The sequence below is a fragment of the Primulina eburnea genome, chromosome 5, assembly GCF_022965805.1.
Source record: "Primulina eburnea isolate SZY01 chromosome 5, ASM2296580v1, whole genome shotgun sequence".
NCBI classification, from domain to species: domain Eukaryota; kingdom Viridiplantae; phylum Streptophyta; class Magnoliopsida; order Lamiales; family Gesneriaceae; genus Primulina; species Primulina eburnea.
In genome coordinates this window covers 4,073,530-4,092,557 of record NC_133105.1, presented here as the reverse complement: position 1 = coordinate 4,092,557, position 19,028 = coordinate 4,073,530, and the positions used below count along the sequence as shown (strand labels likewise).

At 35.9% G+C, this 19,028-nt stretch overlaps 4 protein-coding genes across 7 annotated transcripts; 2 read left to right on the top strand and 2 right to left on the bottom strand.

Moving 5' to 3' along the window:
• The first annotated feature begins 720 nt into the window (after positions 1 to 720).
• Positions 721 to 4,252, top strand: LOC140832477 (interactor of constitutive active ROPs 2, chloroplastic-like). 3 transcript variants are annotated; one of them, XM_073196529.1, is made up of 4 exons: positions 721 to 934; positions 1,617 to 1,708; positions 1,830 to 1,986; positions 2,421 to 4,252. In XM_073196529.1, exons 2-4 carry the CDS (start codon positions 1,689 to 1,691, stop codon positions 4,059 to 4,061), a joined length of 1,818 nt encoding a protein of 605 aa, XP_073052630.1. In that variant the 5' UTR covers positions 721 to 934; positions 1,617 to 1,688; the 3' UTR covers positions 4,062 to 4,252. The 3 variants fall into 3 exon arrangements, with proteins under 3 accessions (XP_073052630.1, XP_073052629.1, XP_073052628.1); XM_073196528.1 differs by having other exon boundaries at positions 722 to 934; positions 1,592 to 1,708; XM_073196527.1 differs by having other exon boundaries at positions 722 to 934; positions 1,581 to 1,708.
• Positions 4,253 to 5,123: 871 nt separating this feature from the next.
• On the top strand, positions 5,124 to 7,026 carry LOC140832476 (small ribosomal subunit protein uS12). Its single transcript, XM_073196526.1, has 4 exons — positions 5,124 to 5,268; positions 6,279 to 6,434; positions 6,519 to 6,645; positions 6,726 to 7,026. The coding sequence occupies exons 1-4, from the start codon at positions 5,264 to 5,266 to the stop codon at positions 6,864 to 6,866; spliced, it is 429 nt and encodes a 142-aa protein (XP_073052627.1). The 5' UTR covers positions 5,124 to 5,263; the 3' UTR covers positions 6,867 to 7,026.
• Positions 7,027 to 7,406: 380 nt separating this feature from the next.
• Positions 7,407 to 13,354, bottom strand: LOC140832474 (probable LRR receptor-like serine/threonine-protein kinase At1g67720). The gene is made up of 15 exons (XM_073196522.1): positions 12,952 to 13,354; positions 11,779 to 12,310; positions 11,182 to 11,687; positions 10,798 to 10,930; positions 10,544 to 10,615; positions 10,378 to 10,446; positions 10,221 to 10,292; positions 10,014 to 10,082; positions 9,702 to 9,859; positions 9,309 to 9,550; positions 8,775 to 8,901; positions 8,640 to 8,708; positions 8,342 to 8,528; positions 8,039 to 8,171; positions 7,407 to 7,944 (listed from the first exon to the last, which is right to left on the bottom strand). The coding sequence occupies exons 1-15, from the start codon at positions 13,031 to 13,033 to the stop codon at positions 7,621 to 7,623; spliced, it is 2,775 nt and encodes a 924-aa protein (XP_073052623.1). The 5' UTR covers positions 13,034 to 13,354; the 3' UTR covers positions 7,407 to 7,620.
• A 2,291-nt stretch (positions 13,355 to 15,645) lies between these two features.
• LOC140832475 (APETALA2-like protein 3) lies at positions 15,646 to 18,927 on the bottom strand. 2 transcript variants are annotated; one of them, XM_073196523.1, is made up of 11 exons: positions 18,801 to 18,927; positions 18,116 to 18,570; positions 17,721 to 17,746; positions 17,591 to 17,621; positions 17,408 to 17,492; positions 17,175 to 17,320; positions 17,029 to 17,073; positions 16,844 to 16,947; positions 16,607 to 16,743; positions 16,328 to 16,456; positions 15,646 to 16,002 (listed from the first exon to the last, which is right to left on the bottom strand). In XM_073196523.1, exons 2-11 carry the CDS (start codon positions 18,568 to 18,570, stop codon positions 15,757 to 15,759), a joined length of 1,404 nt encoding a protein of 467 aa, XP_073052624.1. In that variant the 5' UTR covers positions 18,801 to 18,927; the 3' UTR covers positions 15,646 to 15,756. The 2 variants fall into 2 exon arrangements, with proteins under 2 accessions (XP_073052624.1, XP_073052625.1); XM_073196524.1 differs by lacking the exon at positions 18,801 to 18,927 and having other exon boundaries at positions 16,343 to 16,456; positions 18,116 to 18,763.
• Between the last annotated feature and the right edge of the window lie 101 nt (positions 18,928 to 19,028).

Here is a 19,028-nt window from a genome sequence, read left to right as displayed (position 1 = left end):
AAGGAAGAGTCTAACGCTTTGTCCTTGATTAAGTCTTAGATTTGAGTGGGAGAAAGTTGCGTTTTTTGTCCTGCAATTTGTAATATTTTTGCTTTTAGTCCGGTCAACATTTAATTGCAATTTTGTCTGATTACAGTGAATTTTTATTTTTAATCATGTAACTTGCATATATTTTTTTTCGATTTTGGTCTTATTTTTATCCGAGTTTCAATAATCAAGTAAAAAAAGGCAAAAAAATGAACAAAATACAAATCAAAGGAAAAAAATGAAAAAAAAATATAAGTTACAGACTAAAAACAATAATTCACCATGATAAGATGAAAAATTAAAAAAACATCTCATTTATGAAATAAAAAATAAAAAAATATACAAATCATAAGAAAAAAAATATGAATACCTAACGAAGATCTCTTATTAGTTGATTGAAACCTTAAAATGTATACAAATTAATAATTTTGCACACAGTTTTCTATGAAAAAAAAAAAGAAACATAAAAAAATCGAGAAAATTACCATGAAAATTGAAAACCACTCTTGAAATTTCGTGCTCAAAATTCCATGACATAAAATTTTTATATAAAAGAACGAGTAGAGAAAAATTATTATAAATTTTAAAAAGACCATATTGATTATGAACAGGTTTTTTATTATCATTACAAAATATAAATTATTTTGTAAATTATTTTACATTACTAATAAATGAAGATTGCTTTTTCCAATTGGCCAGCTTCCCTCCCCTGCCCCTCTCCAGCATTTGGTCTCCAGAGACAGTGTCCCATTTTTTTTCTTCACAGTGAATGCAAAACAGGAGCTGTAGGAAAAAACTTTGTAAGAATACAACCTTTTTTGAGGCGATCTTGGGCACTTGGTCTTCTTCTTCTTCTTTTCTTCATCTCCACGCACACCGGACTCACAATTCTCCACCATTCTGCTTGGTAAGTTTGCAGCAACCGCCAAGGTGTTGGTTTCATTTCTTTTTCCTTTGTTAAAGGAATTAATTATTAGTTTTTCTGATCCAAATTCGTGTCTTATAGGGGAGTTCCTCAGGACTTAAATATCCGAGGCTCCAACATGGGAGTTTGATATGTGTGTGTGATTTCCTCGAGGCTCATTTTGTCTAATGGGTTCTTGTGGGATTTTGTACTTACTTTTTCATGTGTAGATCTATTTGTTTCAGAAGGAAAATGGTTTGGTGGTAATCGTTTTTGTTTTCATATATTTTGTAGCATATCATTGTGATATGATGTGGGATCAGTATATTCGGTTGGTTTGATGATACTGTCTGGATATCAGTATTGTAATTTAAGTATTTCTTTATACAGTGTAATTCCAGGAGTAAAAATGAAGTAAAAGCATGGAAAGAAATAATTTATTGCACGATAATATTTATTTATGCTTCGAAAGCTACTAGCTTTGCTCTCCTATCAAATGTTTCTCAAAATTCATTTTCCTTGTATTGTGGGTTTGGTTGGTGGAAGTGGAAGTTGTTTCTGTGGTGTTGCTTTGAAGGGATTTTTTTGCATGATTTAAAGATTAGACTTTGGGTTTCCTTCGTTGAAGCTTTATTTGTGTGTTTCAAAGTTTCCTTCCAGGAAAAGAACTGTCTGAAAATTGCAGGGTTGTGGGTCAGAGGTGGGCCGTTGAAGATATTTAGTTTGCTTCATCTTCATTAATACTGAGCGATAGAAAATGCAGACCCCTACATCAAGGTAGCTTCAATTCATGATACTGCACAGTCTCTTTTTCTAGTTTGACAAGTACTTTTTGCTCTGATGTTTTCAATACAAGTTTAATATTTTGGATCATTGGGTTTTCATGATTTAATCACAGACCGGCAAGCCTCAAAGTGCCCAAAAGTCCGTCTCCTGCTACATCTGTTGCATCCTGGAAGCTTAAAACAATGGGATCAGATTCTGGTTTGGTTTCATCGCCAAATACAGTTAGCAAAACAACCAAAGGCAAAAGTTCTAAAGTTTCGGCCTCTGAGGTGTGTATGTGAGCCTTTCAGACATGTATAATTACAAAACTGATATTAGACCGAAATCAGTTGTCTCTGAGTTATATGTGCTAGTAAATAGTAGTGCTGTGTAGCTCCTTCCCATACATGATGGCTAATGTGAATGTGTTATTCATGATTAAAAAATCTTTTGTTTTTTATGTTTCCTAATGCTTTTCACAGTGAAACCTTGTTGGTGGAGGTGCCTCTGGGTTTCAATGTGACTTGCATTTGTTTCCTATCCATGTAATTTGGTGTCAATTCATGCTTTTCCACACACAAATGCCGTGACTTGAACTCAGACCGAAGAAGCAAAGCTTCTTTGCCAGAACTCGGCTAATTGATTTGCCACTGCTGCTAGCTCAGAATTCTTTGAATAAAGCTAGTCTGAATCAATTTGACATATTTTTCACCCAACATTACAGAAGAAAAGATCAAGCCGAGAGTCTGAATTAGAACCCCAACTTTCCCAGCTTCAAGATGATCTGAAGAAGGCGAAGGACCAGTTAAACTCATCCGAGTCATTGAAGATAAAGGCTCGACAAGAAGCGGAAGAAGCGAAGAGACGACTCGCTGCCATGTCTTCTGAACTTGAGGAGACTCGAAAGCAACTGAACGAGCTTTCTGATTCTGAGGAAGCTCGATTCCAAGAGCTACGCAAGATCTCTCAGGATCGGGATAGAGAGTGGCAATCTGAACTAGAGGCTGTACATAAGCAGCACTTGATGGACTCCGCTGCTTTGGCTTCTGCTATGAATGAGATACATAGGCTCAATCTTCAGCTGGACAGGGTTTCAGAGTTGGAAGCTTCTCGAGCAAGGCACGTGGAATCTGCTCATACCGAGATTCAAAGCTTGAGATTCGAACTCACAGAAACTCTTGATTTGGTCGAGACGTTAAAAAACCAGTTAAATGACAGCAGAGAATCAGAAGCTCTAGCACTGGAAGAAGTTAGTCAGGTACAAATGCAATTGGATGTTATTAAATCTGCCGAGGAAACATTGCAATCAGAGCATGCTAATACCATGGAATTGTATAAAGCCTTGCTACTGGAGTTGGAGCAGTCGAAGGATAGAGAGAATTCTTTTGAGGGAATTGTGAGCAACCTCCAGGCTGATCCAAGCAACAGATGCAAAATCTCAGCAGACTCTTTTGATGACATCAAAATCTCTTCGGGTCTCAGGGAAGATGATGAATCGGAATTGCTAAAGGCTGAACTCATTGATACGAAACATGAAGTCAGTCAATTAAGAGCTGCCCTGGAGGCTGCTGACAGCATGTACCGAACTGAATATGTTCGAAGCACACTGCAGATAAGGGACGCTTATGAACTCGTGGAGCGTACAAAATCAGACTCGTGTAAAAGAGAAGCTGGATTGGAGGAAAAACTAAAAGCATCCATGGATGAAGTTGAAGAATTGAGAGGAAAGCTTATTCAAAATGAAAATGAATTGCACAGTGCTTCATGTGAGAACAAGGGACTGAATATAAAGATGGAAGAAACCGAACTTGAAATCGAGCTCAAGAACTCAGAATCAATCATACAAAATCTGACGTCAAACATATTGGATAAAGAAACACGGCTGCAGAACCTCACAGAAGAAAACGAAACGCTGAAATTCGAAATCTTGAAGAGGGATAAGGAGAAAAACAAAGCAAACGATGAAGCTCTTGCTTCAGCCGAATCGGCAAGAGCTGCGGAACAAGAGGCCCTGAGGAGACTTGCTTATTTGACGGAAGAAGAGGAAAAAAGTCGTAGAAAAGCAGCACGTGTTACCGAGCAGCTCGATACAGCCCAAGCCGCTTACTCGGAGATGGAAGCTGACTTAAGAAAATTGAAGGTTCAGTCAGACCAATGGAGGAAGGCTGCTGAAGTAGCTGCTGCAATACTCTCAAATGGAGACAAAGACAAATATACCGAACGAGCAGCATCTCTCGAGTACAATATGATAGGTGGGAAGTGGGGTTCTCCATGCTCCGAAGATACGGATGACGATTCACCAAAGAAGAAGAATGGTAACATGCTGAAGATGATTGGAGTGCTGTTGAAGAAAGTCCAGAAATAGACATTACAACGTTGGGGGGTTCATTTCCTTTGCATGAAGTTCTAGAATTCAGTTTTTGTAATTGGCTGCTAAATTACCATGTCATTGTTTTACATCGATGTTGGAGAAAATTCAGTTCGGATACATTGGAATTTTTATTTTATGTATGTATAATGCATTGCTATCTTGAATGGGACAATCATCCTGTTATCATACTAAATGTTTGGTGAAATCTTTTCAGACTTTTCCTAAATAATCTTCCCTTTTTGTTAGCTTATATAATTTTATTTTAAAAGAGAGATTATTAATGAAGATTTTTTTCAAACAATCTGACATTTTTCAAAAACGTTCTATTTAATTGATTTTATTTTCTTCCACTTGTTTGTTTTCACATTGATTTAAATTTAAAAATATTATACTAAAGTATAAAATGATCATACATGATAACATGAATTTATATATGCACGTGAAATGCGAGTATTGTGTGTATATCTATATTATCTATACTATATTATTAAATGTGAAGAATGGTAATATCTAACTAGAGACACCAACTTTTTTCTTCCAATTTTACTCTTATACGATATTAATATTACACTTTTATTTATTTTTATTTTTTAAATTTCAACACATTTTTATATTTTTTATTTCAACCATTCAAATATCAATTTAGTCCCTCCATAATTTATTAAATTTCATATTAGCACATCGACAATGATAAAAAAGATTGTACACACGCGATAGCATCGCGTGTGCAGAATAACTAGTATATATAACATATAGTGATTATGAGCGGAAGCAAGAAATTTGTAGACAGTAGGATACTTTGAGTTGAGAAATTTTATTTTTAAAATACAATATATAAATGAGACTAAAAAAATTACATACATAAAAATTTTAAATATATATATTCATTTTATCCGTAATGAATATCACAACCGTATTTGAATTTGGTAAAAAAAAAAAAAAAATTATTTGGGCCATTAGGACCAGTTTAATGGGCCTATCGATCCAAGAACATTGCAACTAGACTACCCACATAATTGGCCCAGTTCCAACATTATGGCTCAAGAAGGCCCAAAATGCTAGCGTATATAAATAAGAAGCTCACTACCGTCGTGATATTCGTTCGTGAGGGTTTTAAGAGCTCAAATCGGCGGCTCCGATTACGCAGTTCAACCGGCAAACAAAAGCCTCGCTATTGTTCTCTCTACTCTGCCATCATGGGGTATGCTACTTTTTTTCATCATCTCTGTTTCCAAGTGTGTTTTGTTGTGTGGTCGCGAAAACTATTTGCACTCTGTTTTTATTGAAATTTTCCCGATTTGCATTGTCTTGTTTCAAATGTCTTTGTTGGTTTTGTATCGCGAGTTTTCTGTGGTATTCAATGTGATTGGGTGGGTGCCTGTCAAATGATTGAAGACCGGGATTCTATTTTGATTGCTGCTAGTGCATTTCCAGTGAACGAAATGTATTTTTTGATCTTATTGTAGCTGACGCTTCTTGTTGAACTGTGGTAATTTTAAAAGTGGGTGATTCTGTTGAAGGGTGGCCTGTATTTCGCTAGAAACCGGATATGTTATGTAAATGCAATCTTTATCAAGTCACTAGTTTTTAGATTTTGGATGGCCTCAAGGTATTGTTTTGACTACTCAGGTGGATGTGGCGGTATCTTGCTTTTGTGTTTTACCTTGTATAAGCTACTATACAAATGTTGAGAAGTCCAATCAAGAAAAATTTGAACCTTGTGCAGAAAAGGAAACAACTACTTGTAGAATTGTTAGACTTTATTGGTGATATAGTTCCTTTTGCAGTAGCTAGTATTCTTGAAGTATGCCGAGACTGTTGAATGGGCACTATATCTCGGGCAGGAATCGCCATTGAAGCAATAATACCTGACAGTATATTGCGTTTTTTACCCTGCTATATATGCAATTGCATGATGTGGGTAATGGTGGAAGCCTATGTGATTTCAATTCTAATGATATATTAGCCATCTTGCTAAACCAGCTATATATGCAATTGCATGATGTGGGTAATGGTGGAGGCCTTGGTGATTTCAACTCTAATGATATATTAGTCATCTTGTTAATCCATCAATAAAGATCATTTGTGCGATAACAAATATTTGGCATGACTAGCATATCCATTTTACTCCTCACAAAGCTGGCCTCGAACATTAATTTTAGTGATCTGCATCTATTGAGTGGATCCAGATTCTCATTTATCATTTCACAGGAAGACACGTGGTATGGGAGCTGGTCGTAAACTCAAGTCCCACCGTCGAAGGCAAAGATGGGCTGACAAGGCCTACAAGAAATCTCACCTTGGTAATGAATGGAAGAAACCTTTTGCTGGGTCTTCTCATGCCAAAGGCATAGTTCTCGAGAAGATGTGAGAATCTACCTTTTCTGCCTAGTTTTCATTCTCTCTTTCATGGTAATTTGGCAAATTATATTGTTGCATTTAAACATGCAGAGGTATTGAAGCCAAACAGCCAAACTCTGCTATCCGTAAATGTGCTAGAGTTCAACTCATCAAGAATGGCAAGAAGATTGCAGCTTTTGTTCCCAATGATGGTTGCTTAAACTATATCGAGGAAAATGTGAGTTCCCAATTCCCGTTACTTGTTGTCATTATGATGCTTTATTTAATGATGAAAAATTCGCAAATTTGATTGTACAGGATGAAGTATTGATCGCTGGATTTGGGCGTAAAGGCCATGCTGTGGGAGATATTCCTGGTGTTAGATTTAAGGTGGTGAAGGTGTCTGGCGTCTCTCTCTTGGCCCTCTTCAAGGAGAAAAAAGAAAAGCCTAGGTCTTAGTCATCTGACCCTGGCTACTGAGTCTGCACAAGTTTTTGATGATTCATTCGAGTGTTGAGTGAATTCTAGTTTGTTTCTATTATTTTCCCATTAATTTACTGTGTGACAGCTTCACCCACTTTAAACTTCATTATATTAGTTCCTTTGGGATTTTGATGAACTCCTTAGTTCAATTTAGTTGATGTTCACACCTTTCCGGTAGAATTCATGACCATCTCCAACTCTTCATCCGTTTTATAATTTATTCCAGGCGTCTTGATTTTCTTCAAAAGTCTTACTAAAAATATTCCTTTATTAATATTTAGTTTACAACAAACAAACTACATATTATGATCTAAAGTTGAATGAGAACATTTTAGTAACGAAATTCTGGTTCGTATCCGAAATTCTAGAAATCTCTCTTTTGCTCATCTGTGTCCGTATTTTGTGAATTGAACCAGAATTTTGGATACCTTCTAGCTTCCCCAGCGTGCAAACCAGATTGAGATTACAGGGTTCGACCAGAGATGTATGAGACGAAGACTTGAATGCAGTTTCACAAAAGCGATAATTCACACTTAATTAACAAAAATTTCAAAACAATATGTATTCGTCCAAGACAAGATCTATACATCAAAAAAAATTCTTCATTTCTTCAAAATAAAAAAAAATTTGCTTCATCCAGCGGGACAACAAAAAAAAAAATCAATCGACAAAATGTTTACATCAATCAAGAAATGGGAAGAAGACTATCACTACTTTGAACACATTTGTTCTATCGAGCAGTTGGCTGCGTGACTGAGTCGTCAATAGACAGGAAGTGTTCACCAATTCCAAAATCAGCTGAACCCGCCCTGTTAGCCGAAGAATGAACAGAAAACTTCGATACTTCACCCGAACTACCGTCTCTAGTTGCTTCTATAGATATTGCATCTTGAATCTCTTTAACAACTTCTGAGATTGATGGCCTCATGCTCCCATGAGGTTGAATGCACATCAACGCCTTTTCAGCTATCTTCCACATTGACTGAATGTCGTATTCGCGCAAGGAAGGGTCAATTATCCCTTGTATGTCACCGCTCTCTATATGCAGCTTCGCCTACAAGTGTACAACCAACATGACCAATGACAAGTGATGTTATTTTCTTTAAACGTCGAGATTCTAAAACATCTTTCTGTACTGGCAAGCTTACCCATTGGACGATATTTCTGCAGTTAGGTCCAAAGTTATTTGAAATCGCTTCTTGACCTGATATTAACTCCAAGAGTATTACCCCAAAACTATAGACATCGCTTTTGTCTGTTAACTGCTGGGAGATATAATATCTGCATTGCATGATATCAACTTTATATTTCTTGCCACAACTTTTATTGTTTTAACTCACATTGCGTCACAAGACTTTCTTGCGATTATTGATAGCTAATCAATAGATAGTGTTTGCTACCCACATTTTGTGAGCTAGAAACTTGGAACAAATGAGGAAAAAAATGCTTACTCAGGATCCAGATAACCAACAGTTCCTCGAACCATGCTCGAGACATGAGAAGCTCCATCTACTGCTAGTTTTGAAAGACCAAAATCTGACACCTTCGCTCTCATGTTCTTATCAAGAAGAATATTGCTTGTTTTCAAATCCCGATGGATGATTGACGGAACACAACCAGTATGCAGGTACTCAATTCCTGAAACGAAAATTAGAAAATGCCTTGCATATTTTGATTATCATATTCTCGACTATTTTTCCTTTTATTTATTTCCTTGTAAAACTAAACCAACCAGTCTAGTGAACCAACCTTTTCCGGCGTCTTCAGCAATCTCGAGTCTCTTAATCCAACTAATACCATTTTCATGCATTAAAGGTCCTAGGAAAATATAAATAAAGTTAATACATCGTCTGCAATTTTTTCATTTAAAAAATGTATACGTACCATATAAATGTTCCTTAAGAGTTCCATTGTGCATGAACTCGTACACAAGTATATTTTTCCCACCTTCTTGGCAGTATCCGAGAAACTGTAATAGATTCCTATGGTGTATCCTTGAAAGAAGAGCCACCTGTTTTAATTGAATAATTTAGCGTCAACAAGAGGGCAAGGTAAATCATGTTGAGTGACACAGATCGGTAGTTGTAATAAATGCAAAAAATTACTTTGCCATGAAATTAACTGTCTTGAGTGGTTCAAACCACGATAGGATTGTAAAAAGATTTCACGATTGCTAAGTTACAACATTCAAAGTAAATCAACTATTGACCACTAGTCTAAAATACAGGTCCACAGAGAAGATCTGTGTTTTTATATCATCCTAATTTATTGGTCAAGATGATAATTTCATCCGAAATTTTCACTTCTTTTTTATGGAGAGAGATTATTTTTGTGCTTAACAGCTAAAACATCCAAATTGAAGTGGAAGTGATCACTTCCATCCAAAACAAACAAACCATTTTGAATAGTAAAATAAACCTCGTTCGAGAATTCTCGTTTTCCCTGGAAGGAATCGTTTGTCAAAACTTTGACTGCAATTTCTTTTCCATCCTTCAGTTTCCCATAATAGACCACCCCAAAGCCTCCAAATCCAACTTGTCTCTCAAAGTTCTTCGTCGCATCTGCAATCTCAGATAAAGTGAAGTAATGTGCAGCTTCTGCTGCACCGTCTCCCGCAGAAGAGGAAAACTTGTGAGCGGCCAAATCATGTCGAACTTGATCTGTGAAGAAAAATATGAACTTTTAATTGTCGATTCAATTGAATCGTTTGTTAATCATACCAAATATAGTACTAGAGCATACTATTCAATTTCTAATTGTTTCTAAATCATAATGGCAGACTTGAGAAGAAAATATTTCATCTGAACTGACCTTGCTTCGGAGACTTCTTGTTTCGTTTGGAAATCAGGACACAGCAAGTGATACCAGCGATGAGCAAAATAGTAGCAGTTCCTACTATTGATCCTATGATAATATTTGTTTTATGGCTCCCTTTACTTCCCTCGTGAAGATTTACATTTCCTGTGTAGCTGAAACATATGTAAAGTATAAATTAGGTAAAGACGAATTTTTTAATGGCTCCTTCCATTCCCCTCATCCTGAGGTATGCAACTATCAGCCCCAAAATTTCTTAACACGTAAACTATGATTTTCGCCTCATCAATGAGAAGTAAGTAAACGCACTTCAAAATGAGATCTTTATTGAGAAGACCTGATGGCACTCTTCCTGACAACATATTGTTCTGAATATACCTGCATCATTATCATTAATCATCAATAATTAAAAGAGACATCACTAAACAATCCTTTGAAAAATGAAGTTCAACGGAGCTTAGTGTAATGGTTAAAAAATTCATAATACAGACTGATATTTTTCCTTTTCAAACTTACAGTTCTCTCAAATTTGGTAGACTCGCAAGCGAAGAAGGCAGCTCACCAGTCAGCTGATTATCTTCAATATGTCTGGTGATTCCAAATTGCAACTCATCTAAATATTTTAATTAAATTTAGTAATATACAAAAACAACAAGATATGCCCAAACTTTACATTGTTTTCAAGTTCCGGCAACGGGAAAAATCAGGAATAGAACCACTCAGTGAATTATTATCAAGCCATCTGCAAACAAAATGAATATTTTTGTTGACAAAAAACATTTATGAATTTTTCTCCAAGGAAAAAAGAAAGAAAACAAAAGGCTGACCCCGCAACTTACAACTCAACAAGGCCATCCAAGTTTGTGAACTCTGACGGAATTTCTCCTGTCAAGTTCTTCCCGGACAATTTACTGCCCATTACAAACGACACCATATAAAAGAAATCAAGAATTAGATTAAATTTAAGCAAGGATTGTAACTCAAAGATAGAGTTTTAAAGCATATGCGTGTATGTTATGAAACCGGGTTCTAACATAGTATCTATCCTTATAAATCTTAATGATTTAAAAAGATGAAACAAGCATAGTTTTACATGGATATTATTTTTGGTTGGGGATCTGAACTACACTGAACCCATGACCAGGTAACAGGGAGGCATGGATCACCGCCCTCTTTGGCCCATTCAGCCGACGCATAAGTTGTGATTACACCAGAAAAAATTGCTCCTGCAACTCACGTGAAAATGTATCAGAAAATTTTGAAGCTTCAAGGAAAAACAGATAATGATGTAAAACTCTTTCTAAACATTCAGTTTCTATAAGTTTTCTGTAAATAAGAGAAATCATGGGATATAGAGATTAATTATGATTCATTCATAATGCATGTAATTTAACAGCAGCAACTGTAACTTATACTCAAGTTTCTGCAACGGTAAGAGTGCATTCTTCACATGTTAAAGAAATTAACTTTATCTTACCATCTGCAGAACCGTCACTCTTTTTCAAATACTTGTTAATTTCCATTGCATTTATGAGAGGGCCCATAGTAGAATCAGAAGTTTTCACAAATCCGAAAGATAACACAAATGGGAGAGAGATGTTGAAGTATCCAGGCTCATAGAGACGATATTTTCCTTGTGCATTCTCTTGGATATTTACAACGGGCTTGCTAACTTCAGAGTCGCCGGGGAGCACAAACTTAAATTTTCTACTATCACTTGAACCAAAATTTTCAACCTCAGCAAAGTATGAGAACGCCCAACCAAAACCAGGAAAACCATTAAGATTTAAGCGGTATGTTAATGTTCCATTCCTGCCAACTACAGCTGTCTGCATCACTTTCTGAGGCGGTCTTTCATCATTGCTAACATCAATGGGCATTCGAGTAGATATTTTTTCGGTCCCGGGAGCGACATCAACAAGGTAGTTGGGCTTTTTCACAGAGTCGGACTCCCATAATCGATCAAATGGATCATCTGGATACCTGTGGAGAAAGAATGTGGCTCAAAATCAGATTACAAGATTCTAATTAGGACATCATACAACTTCACAAGTTCAATATTTCATGCATATACCTCACGGGATCAACACTATCTGCGCCGAAGTTTATTCTTGCTGACACGCTGAGAAAGAACTGATTCTCGTATTGGTTAAGATAGATGGAACCATTAAACTTTCTGAGCTCAAGGGTGGATATAAACGGCTGTCCTGTAGTAGCATTGGACAAGCAAATTCCGACGGTGGTATCTGTAGCTAGAAATATCAACTCTTCTACCTCTATCGTGCTTGCATCAGAAATCACTATGGTAGCCCAACGAGTTGGCCCAAACGAAATATCAAACTTGGGATACACGTTGCTGTTATCAAAGTTACCATATAAGAATGTTGCTCTGATAAGGTACCTGTTCCTGGGAACCACATCAAGAGTGTAACAATATTTGTTATCATCCGCTGGAAAGTATTTCAGTGTTGTATACTGTTTTCTATTCTCATTTGATACAGATATCTTAGTGGTTTCCCCTCTGGTCATCTGGTTATCGGGAGTCCATATAAGGCCTAGATCATCTGTGAAACTAGTATTACCACCACAGTCCAAACTTACGAAGCCTGCATCATATGGTTATCGATGTTAGAAGAGCAAGAAGATAGTTGCCATCTGCAAAATTATTTCTTCTTTATAACATATTTGCCTACTCTAAGATCTGAAAAACCTTCTTATCAGAAGAGGTTCAAGTGGTTCCTCAATTCCCTCGTAATCTCAAATGCATTGCAGTGAGGGATTATAACATGAACTAAGTGAAAAGGACAGCCAAATTACGATTAAATAGTTTTATGCTAACGTTTCCCCTCCACAGTTTCAATGCTCTCAAATTAAACTCTAGCTTTTTACCTCCGTATTTATTTCAACAACTCCGTTTTTTCCCAACAAATATCCTCACAAAAAATTTCCTTGTTCCACGCATCAAAGAAAGTATTTCTTATATTCTTATACCCATAACCCATTCCTCATACCTACAACTACCTTAAAGGAATCTGTGGCTAGTAATTTCTCCTTCACCAACAACGACGATTAGCCAAAATCAAGAACCTAATCCATCATACATAAGCAGTAGCAGTTCGGAATATAAATTAATGACTGAAGTAAATTATTGTTCAAAGATCAGCCCAACTCAGAAAATAGCTAAAAAAACTGAATACCAATACAAACAAAGATACAAAAATATACATATAGCAACGAAGAGAGATACCCGGCATCTGGGCTGAGGCAGCATCCATAAGAAGAAGGGCAGAAAAAGTGAGAAAAACTAAGAAAATTTCAACGGCCCCCATCTCTTGTTTCTGCACTAATATGATGAAAAAGGTGCCCCCTTACCAAGAAGATGAAGCCATAAACATGATTAAAAAGGAGAAAAAAGGGGTCTGCCAAAAAAGTAATGCATATGCAGGGAAAAAGATTACGGAAAATTTGAATTGCGTAAATGGGAAAATGAATTGGCGAACTTTTTAGTGATTTGGTAAAGAATATTAGTGAAGATAACAAAGTCATCTAAAAATTTATCTTTGAATGATCATTTTTAAATGATCTACTACTACTAATTTAAGTATCAAGTTGCGGTGAGAGGGACTGTTCTTGAGCGTGGGAAGGAGTCTTGATGAAAGCAGCGACTGGAAATTCAACAATGCCTGAAACAATTTAATATGTAGATGTATATGTTTTATATCTGTTATTATTATTTTTAAATTGATTAAATAATATTAAACAAGTAATATAAAATTATTTTAAATTTTAAAAAGTTATTTGATTTTAAAAAAAAATTGTTTAAATTTTTTCTATATAAAATATAGAGTGATTTCAGGAAGATTTTAATAGAATAAGAAGGATAATTATGAAATTAAATATTTCGATATTTCTAAAATAGTTACTCTGAAGTCTCATACTTAATAATATATAATATAATTTTATTTTTTAAGTTGAGAATTGATATAAATTGAAAATCAAATTCGAAATATCTGTATATAAATATCCAAATTTCACTTCTGAATTTTTGTGTATGTACTTTATTTATTTACCTTGTCAAAGTTATTTTCTTCTGAGTTAACATGTAATTTTTTTGTTTATTTTAAATAATTAATTATTAATATAAATATTAATATTTATTAAATACATTGAATTTTTTGCCTTTGCAGTTCTACATAATATTTTTTTGTTTTTGTTTTTTGTTTTTAATTATAAGTCACTCACGTGCGGTGCACATGAACATTCCCTTTTATTCTAAATTTAGGACTTTAATATTAGCTGAGCTACGAGTCATCAGAAAAAAATTTAATAAACAGTGGATGATAGGATATTCCAAATAGCGACGTGGCAGTGGATGATTGGATATCTGGAATGCGAGTCCTACGTAACTGGACCTGTCCGCGATGCAATGGGCTGTAGTGGGCTAGTTAAAGGATGTACGGGGCCAGATCGCCCAAAGAAACTGTAACGGGCCTTCATAGTATACAGTAGTGGGCTGCTTATTTTGTTGTACATCATTTCAAAAATATGAAATACTTTTATCATAATTTTTGTAGACAAAAACAAATCATACATGGGTCCTGACAAATGAAAGTTCTTTTCCCACTATTGAATTGAATGAAAGATTATCTGGACTAAACCTTTTACTACACGTCTCTTTGCTTTCTATCTCTCACAAACATAATAGATGAAAATAGTCTTTCCTTAAATTGATAACCTTTTCCCTTGTAGTTTTTTCGATACAGAATAAAAGAATTTTTGAGCATCCCTCTTTGTCCCTCGAAAAGAGCTCGGAACCTAGCTCGAGAGATAAAAGCGTGCGTTATAAGTACTGCCCATATCTTTTGAATACAAGAAGCTAAGTATGAAGGAACTCTGCTTTATTACTTATACAAGTCATATTTAAGGCAAAGCCAAGTAATATCATCAACACATGCAACAGAGTTGTCAGGTGAAATCGATCTTTTTCTTTACACACTTTTATGTTGCCCCTTGTACCATCTATTATGTCTACTCTATGATTTTGAAGCATCATATATTACTGAAAATATGATTTAACAAAATCCAATTAGTGTAAAAAAACACGTATTTTACAAAATGTTTGGATACATGCATGTCCTTGAAATGAATAAGTTGAACCATTGGAGTTTCTTGTGTTCAATATTCAATAAACAGAGAATTTATTGTTCATGTTCTTTCGTCGTTCCTTGGCTATGGCCTAAATTGCTTAATAGATAGAAGTGGTCATTCCAAGTACTGTAAGTGAAGAAAACATATCCTACGTATAGAAAACATTTGAAGTGCTTGGTTAGGAGGAATGGTTTATTTTTTTTAAAAAAAAAAAAAATAAAATGAAATAAAATTTGAATTATTAATATGCTTAATTTTATGTGGATGTCCCAAAAAACATGATGATAAGTGAAGAACCAGCCAAATACATGGATTTCTTGTTTTAAGTCAATAGCATGGTCAAATTGAAGCACTAAATGATTAATATGACAAGATATCACGTTGGAATTTTACAACAGAGGCCAGCCTGTGTACCCAAGGACAAAACATAGGATGCAGTACTAGGATGCTCTTAGTCTTTTCAGATAAAACTACAGTACTACTTAAAAAATATTGTCGTACGCTGTCCCCACGCTTAGTACAAGAATTGGTGACCATTTACTACTCAACATGTTGATCAAAGTTTCGTCAACATCGTACAAGCTGTCTTAAACCCCATATACGTAGAATCGAATATATCAAACATATTCACGATTCGTATATAAAAAGCAAGAGCATGTATCGGTAAATAAGTCACATTGCAAAGAAGCAATGCAACCATGCATGTATATTATTACCCAAAGTAGCGGTTAATCAGACCAAATATGGTAAAGTTTAGACTGCTTTGCACCACCAAGGCAAAGATCAGACACATTTTTGGGAAATTAAATTCTTTGAAATACAGTTCTTAAATTGTATAGCTAACTTCGGTAACATTAAGTAGTTCAGATGGTTATTGAAAATCGAAATCTGCATGCTGCTGGTTTCAGGTTGTGAAGTGAAAACGAGATGCGTCATTAATGCACGTGACAGATGGGAGGTGAGAGTTTTGAGATTTAGTGGCAAACGGTGATTGGTGGACAGCAGCAAAGGAATTAGGGAAAGTTGAATTAGCGAATCCTGATGATGCTGCAGTAAACAAGAGTGGTGTTGGAGGAACCACATTTGGATGGCTTCTCCCGGTCAAATTTGTTGATGAATCAACTTCCATACTCTTCTCTAGAGCTGATCCCTGCAGAAAGAAAAATCAGATCTCAAAATGCTTGAATACCACAAGGTTATGTTCACGTTCCACGACCGACTACTTTCAGCTACTGAATATATGGTGTTAGGTGAACTTTGTGGATTTGTTTAAATGCAAAGCGCTGGCACATTTAAAATTCAAACTATATCCTTGATGTGGCCGACCATGGAGTAAAAATCGGTTTCCAAAGATTTAATTCAGGTCCCGAGTCACGCCATGGCCAGGTGCTTGTTCAAGATACTACAACAATGAGTGTTAATAGAAGAAGTGAAGTGCAACTGATGAAAAACAAGAAAGACCGTACGATATTCACCTGAAAAATGTGTACCTGATAAATGGGATCATAACTGGAACTCATTCCACTCTGGAAAAAAGGTTCAGATGCATTTAGATATCCATGTGGTAGCTGAGATCTCCTAAGGGCTAAAGACAAGGTCTGAATCTGCAATGAAATAGGAGTAACAGCTAAGCAAGCTTCCAAAGAATTTGAAGTGTTTGAGAAGACATAAATTATTCCAAACAACTATTAAAAATCTCCATCGATTATAGAGAACAAAGTAGTCGAAACTTCATATCTGAAATTTCACGGTACCCTTTGTCCATTTTCAGTAGTTTTGTCCGAGTCATATTGAAGCTGAGAGTCCCCCACGCCCATACTCTGGGTTAGGCAACTGGCGCCATGTGGAGGAGCTATCCCCAAGTTTAAATCTAGACTATGATTTTGGCCAGCTAGAAATGTCAAAGAAAAATTTAAATTGTGAATCAAGTAAAAGACAAAGCAGGAAAAAGGCTGAACGGCGTTCATTCTTGATAACGTTTTCATGTTTACCTCCAACATCGGCCTCAAAGCTAACTTCATCTTCATAAGTGCTGGGGTCAAAATTGGTAACTGCTTCCCTTCCATTGCATTTTAGTGCAGCTTTGTCGTATGCTCTAAAAAACATCAACAAACTCAATCAAGACAAACAAACAAGCATTACAAGAAAAGAGAAAAAGAATGCAAGATATTTAGACCTCGCAGCTTCTATCTCACTGTCAAACAATCCAAGATATATGTACCTGCAGGGAAACATAGAATGTTTGAAATTATGAATTGACTTGCATCTAATTAATCAATCACTTCCCAAATGTTCAGAAAATAGCGATATTTGGCATCTTACTTCTTGCCAAGTAACTGACCCATCCGAGCTTCCCATTTTCCACATTTGTGTAGTGTAACTCCCCGGTACTTTGAACTCCCTCTTGAAAACCCGGTACTCCGGCGACGAAGAATGTGCACAAATTCTTCCTTGGTTAGATCCTTCATCTGTGTAGAAAACCAAGAAAGAAAAATCAGAAGCACTTCAGGAACAAAAAAATACAAGAAAAGCATAAATAAGTCGGTAACAAGAACCTCGTTAAGATCTTCATAGTCACTGATGTTAAAATTTATATCAGCATCCGGTCCACGGAATTTTAATGCAGCTCGATCATATGCCCTAGAATTAACATTGACATATATTTCCATATTTTATCAATCACAAGAACTTCAACCCATAAAATTAATGTCGAATCACAACAATTAAAAATTTCTTACCTAGCCGCAGCATGAGCAGTGTCAAATCCCCCTTTGAATTGACAAATAGAATTTCAGAAAAGTCGAAATAAATTGAACCAAGTCAAAACTTACTCAAAATGAAGTCGTTTACACTGTACAAGTTACTTACCTAAGTAAACTTGCTTTCCACAGTCCCTGCAGAAACAATTAATGAAAAATCCATCTTAATAGTAGATAACAATGTACGAAAAATTTAGGGAAATTAAACTTCAAATTCAACAAATAATGGCAATCAAAACCATAGATTCTAGATTTTTTGTAAAAACGTACTCCATAAAGAGTTTACACATTGAACGTAGATTTACACAATCAATACAAATCGACAGATGAAAAACACCGTACACAAGAATTTTAATTATGTACTATGGTTTTTATTTTTAGATGCATAACAGCGATCAGAATCGAATGTCCCACCATAACAGCACGGCAGGTTTCGCACGCGTACTTGAGAACAGATAATTAAATAAATAACTCGAAATCGGAACCCTAACAATTGCCACTTACCAAATGTGAGATTCCCAACGGCCTGTGCGGCGATAAAACGTGACTCCACGGTACTGAGAGCTGCGAGGCCTCGGCCCTCTTCGACTTTTCTTCAACTGCCGCCTTTGCAGCTGAGTAATGACCCTCTGCCCCGCCAGCTCCGGGTAATTCTCCGAGAGATCCAATAACTGACACTGAGGCGCCTCTTTCGCCGGGAAAAAATCCTTCATCACATAACCGCCAGTCCGATTCTCTGCTTCCTCATCATCACCGTTAGTCTTCCATATATCAAAACCGCAAAGGTTGTTCGAGCTCGAGTCCTCATCACCGACGGCGCTGGAGGTCTCCACATTTACAACAGATGAATTCGAGCTACCGGAATACTCCAGATGATCACCGGACACAATTAATTGTTTCTCCGATAACTTTTCAGCTCGATCAAAGATCGTATCAATTGTCAAATTGAGGTTTAGCATCTGGAAAAAACCCTCGAAACCCAATTCCAGAACAAAAATACGTCACAAACTTATATATGAATACACAAAAGATGATAATGCATCTGTCAGCTAAAATTGAAGTTCCATGACCCAAATAAGAGAGAGAAACGAGAGCAGAGTGGTGGCGAAGAAAGGAATTTGTATAGCATATATATATATATAGATGAGAAATAGTGTGCATAGATAATAACAGAAAAATTACACATTACTTTTTCCCTGAGCTGAGAATTCTACGGTCTTTCTGCTTTGCTTTGTAGTCCACGGAGATAAATCAAAGAGGAGTTTTCGAGAAAACGAAGCCGTGATTTATTTATTTAGAAAGGATTTAGCGCGTGTACTATACTATTTATGCTTTTTTTGTCTCGTACTTACAGTATATATATATATATATATATATTAATATTACCGTGTACACCTAGTTTTATTTATGTTTTACT